At 37.3% G+C, this 2,500-nt stretch overlaps 1 protein-coding gene across 4 annotated transcripts in view; it reads left to right on the plus strand.

The window, feature by feature from the left end:
• Nucleotides 1–2,500, plus strand: part of Evi5 (ecotropic viral integration site 5) — a 55,893-nt gene that overhangs the window by 44,692 nt on the left and 8,701 nt on the right. For all 4 annotated transcript variants that reach the window (XM_043005771.2, XM_043005764.2, XM_043005745.2 and 1 more), the window contains 5 exons: nucleotide 1; nucleotides 152–331; nucleotides 753–920; nucleotides 1,037–1,132; nucleotides 2,014–2,115. The exon at nucleotide 1 is cut by the window's left edge and continues 233 nt beyond it. In XM_043005771.2, coding sequence (XP_042861705.2) covers nucleotide 1; nucleotides 152–331; nucleotides 753–920; nucleotides 1,037–1,132; nucleotides 2,014–2,115 — 547 coding nt within the window. The remainder of the gene's footprint in view (nucleotides 2–151; nucleotides 332–752; nucleotides 921–1,036; nucleotides 1,133–2,013; nucleotides 2,116–2,500) is intronic.

Here is a 2,500-nt window from a genome sequence, read left to right on the forward strand (position 1 = left end):
GGTAATGTGTATAGACTTATTTTATTATGTCTAGACATCATTATATGATATTTGTAGTGATTTGTGAAAGTGAAAGAATTGGGCCATAAGGAAAATATGGTAATATGTCTTTTTCTTGAGTATTTCATAGTTAATATATATTGTATGACAGGATCAACATGGTGATAAGAGTGAAGCTGCCAAAGCTGATGCAACAAGCACACCAAGCAAGAAACTCGGTGGTCTCTTCTGGGATCGGTCAAATGAAGCTGCAAAGCTTGAGGAGGAACTCATGACAACTAAACTGCATGAGACTGCTGCTGTGGCCGAGTTGAAGGAGGCTAGGCTAAAGGTAAGATATATCTGTTTAACCCGATAACGGCAGGTAGCATGATATCACATCAGGTGGTGGCAGCAGTTGCCACTGGGGATGCGATATCACGTCATGGCTTTTTGTATGACTGGCACACTGGGTAATCATGTGCGCATTAGGTGGCCGCGGCCAGAACAGGCGACTAGCACAAAGTGTTAGGCCTGTGCGCTTGAAATGGCTCAGCGTTAAGACCAAGTAGATCCAAAAACACCCTGTCGTTATCAGGTTAAAAAGGCTTAAATGTTAATAGCTTTATTTAAAATCTGATTAGAAATGATTTATCAGAAGTGCACACACACATATATATACATAAGCACATCCTCATACCCACACATGTATACATACATATAATTACTTTTGAGTGACTCTTGTTTGATATCATAATTTGTCATCACTTTAGGTTATGGAACTGGAAACAGCTGTTCAGGTGTCCACAAACCAAATGAAGCGTCAGGAAGAGGAGAACAAGCGATTACAGGAGTCCCTTGACACTGCTGAGGCTACCATCCGCACTATGCAGTCACAGCTTGGGGAACACAAGAGAAAGTATACTGATCTTGAGAGCCAGGTGAGTTTAACAGTTCATTTTTATATATTGGGTAAACATATAGTGATAATGTACCACTACTTGATATTGATATATTAAATCTAGGGTGACATTTTAAGATTTCTGTGATATTTCAGATGAAGGAGGAAAAGATGCTAGCAAGAATTCGTGAAGCTGAGAAGTCTCAGAGCTTAGCGGAACTCACACAAAAGATTTCTTCATTGGAGTATAAGGCAAGTCTTTATTATTGCAAGATTACCCTTGTCCCTTTACAGATTTTCAGTAATTTATGAAATAGGTAATAGAGAAACCTTTTATCTCTCAAGAATTACTGAAATTTGTAAACTATTAGAGAATACTTTTATCAATACCAAATAGAAATATAACAAAAGCAGAGTGTTATCAATAGAGGAAGGGCCACTGAATATAGAGAAATTTTTTCTTTATTTTTTTTAATAGGCATACTGCCTTTTTGGGATTCCATCTAGTATTCAATGCGAATTTGGCAAATTAAAATTCCAATGAGGCAAGACTATCCTCCCCTTCCACATGCCTGACCATTTTACCCTCCCTGTATAGTTGATTATTAGTGCTCCATCATCCTAATCCCTTCCCTAATCTTAGTCTCACACTGAACCTCCCTGTATTGCCCCTTGGCTGCCCATCCCATCCCACCTGCCTAGTCTTGTTCCTTTTTCTGTACTTATCTTGAACAGTGTCTTTTCTATTTTTGGTGTATAGTTGACATCATCAACATGAGAGATACATTTTCTGGTGTATAATGCCATGCCATTCCTGCCCACATATTTAGAAAATCATGCCCTGTCTTTTGGCTAGCTATTTCTTGTCATACTAACTCACCATGAATATAGTCAGTATTTTTTTTAATGTTTGTAGGGTAACCAGGTAATATATCAGGATCAGAAAATGGCCATGAGGTTTGTAAAATATTACTCTTTAAACTAAAAAAATAAAATTGCCCTTGATAAAAGTAAAAAAATTATTGACAGGGGGGCACAGTTGTCTGTAAAAGTTGAGGTCTTTATAGTCTAAGGTACTCGATGATTAAATTTTCTTCATCCTGAATAATATGTGTGATTCTCTTTCTTAACAGAACCAAGAGCTTGTAACAGAGGGTGAAGTCTCGAGGGTAAGTGGGAGCGAGAGTGACCAAGTACCCCGACTTCAGGACAAAGTGGCTGAACTCAAATCAGAGGTAGGGGACAAATGGATACTTTCAATTAAACAAAACTCAGCTGCAAATTCAGAAGCAACACCAATAGTTATCCCATCATGATAAGGCAAAATTAATGTGCACTTTCTTCCTTTTTTAGGAACACCAATAAAAAGTATCATGATTTTTAATCACTAATGGTATTGCATGTAGAATTTCCACTGAGTGATAATATTGTTTGGAATCTCATGTCTCATGAAGTGGTCATTCACAGGAAAAATCACAGAAATTGGTATCTAAAAGCACCGCACTGTGCACACAATAATTATATATGATGACACAGGTTCTTGTGTTGATCTAACATTATCTTTAACAAGGTATGTATGTAACTAATGCCTTTGACTTAATGGATTGTAAAAAGAAACAA

Source organism: Penaeus japonicus, unplaced genomic scaffold, assembly GCF_977035675.1.
Source record: "Penaeus japonicus unplaced genomic scaffold, GWHDUDI00000001_assembly GWHDUDI00000012, whole genome shotgun sequence".
Lineage (NCBI taxonomy): Eukaryota > Metazoa > Arthropoda > Malacostraca > Decapoda > Penaeidae > Penaeus > Penaeus japonicus.